This window comes from Penaeus monodon, chromosome 15 (genome assembly GCF_015228065.2).
Source record: "Penaeus monodon isolate SGIC_2016 chromosome 15, NSTDA_Pmon_1, whole genome shotgun sequence".
Classification (NCBI taxonomy): Eukaryota; Metazoa; Arthropoda; class Malacostraca; order Decapoda; family Penaeidae; genus Penaeus; species Penaeus monodon.
This window is the reverse complement of record NC_051400.1, coordinates 11,566,596-11,567,209: the sequence shown is the minus strand read 5'-3', so window position 1 is coordinate 11,567,209 and position 614 is coordinate 11,566,596. Positions and strand designations below refer to the sequence as shown.

The window sequence follows — 614 nt, the reverse complement described above, 5'->3', positions numbered from 1 at the left end:
TGTGTATGAAAGATGGGTTAGTGAATGAGTGCGTGCATTCGTGTGTGCATGTGTGTGTAGGGTTGCATAAACAATATCCATGAATTCATAGAAACAGTGATGGTACTAATTTATTATATCAAATATGATGCTGTAACATTCATTTTTGTTTCTTACAGATTGCATTGCTGGACAGCTTATCTAGAGAAGAAATTTTGATGGATTGCAAAGTAAAATGGGTTCCACTTCTGGAGAGAGATCAATAAAGATATTTATTATACCCTTCCCGGAAATCTACCTTAGTGAAAGAGGACAACTACTGAAAATTAAATTCAGTTATGATGTATAATTTCAATATTATTAACATAACTAGCAAAGATGAAAATATGATTAAAATATAGTAAATGTTATTACAGGTGACATTTGGTAAAAACAAAAAGTTGTAAACTTGGAGAATATCTTCTACTCTGATGTGTTGTGCTTACTGCTGACCTTGTATCAGGGATGCATGTTAGTGTCTGTTATTTATTGTTGTTGTGCACTATTACAGGTTTTTGTAAATATGTAATATAAATGTGTGGATATTTAATTTACAAAATGTTTGATTATCCTGGCTATATTACCCAAAGTCTCCA

The 614-nt window shown here is 31.4% G+C and overlaps 1 protein-coding gene across 2 annotated transcripts in view; it reads left to right on the top strand.

Moving 5' to 3' along the window:
- The window catches only part of LOC119581743 (ubiquinol-cytochrome-c reductase complex assembly factor 1-like), a 6,109-nt gene extending 5,537 nt beyond the window's left edge, over positions 1-572 (top strand). For both annotated transcript variants that reach the window (XM_037929874.1, XM_037929875.1), the window contains one exon: positions 159-572. In XM_037929874.1, coding sequence (XP_037785802.1) covers positions 159-245 — 87 coding nt within the window. In that variant the 3' untranslated portion in view covers positions 246-572. The remainder of the gene's footprint in view (positions 1-158) is intronic.
- The last annotated feature ends 42 nt before the right edge of the window (positions 573-614 follow it).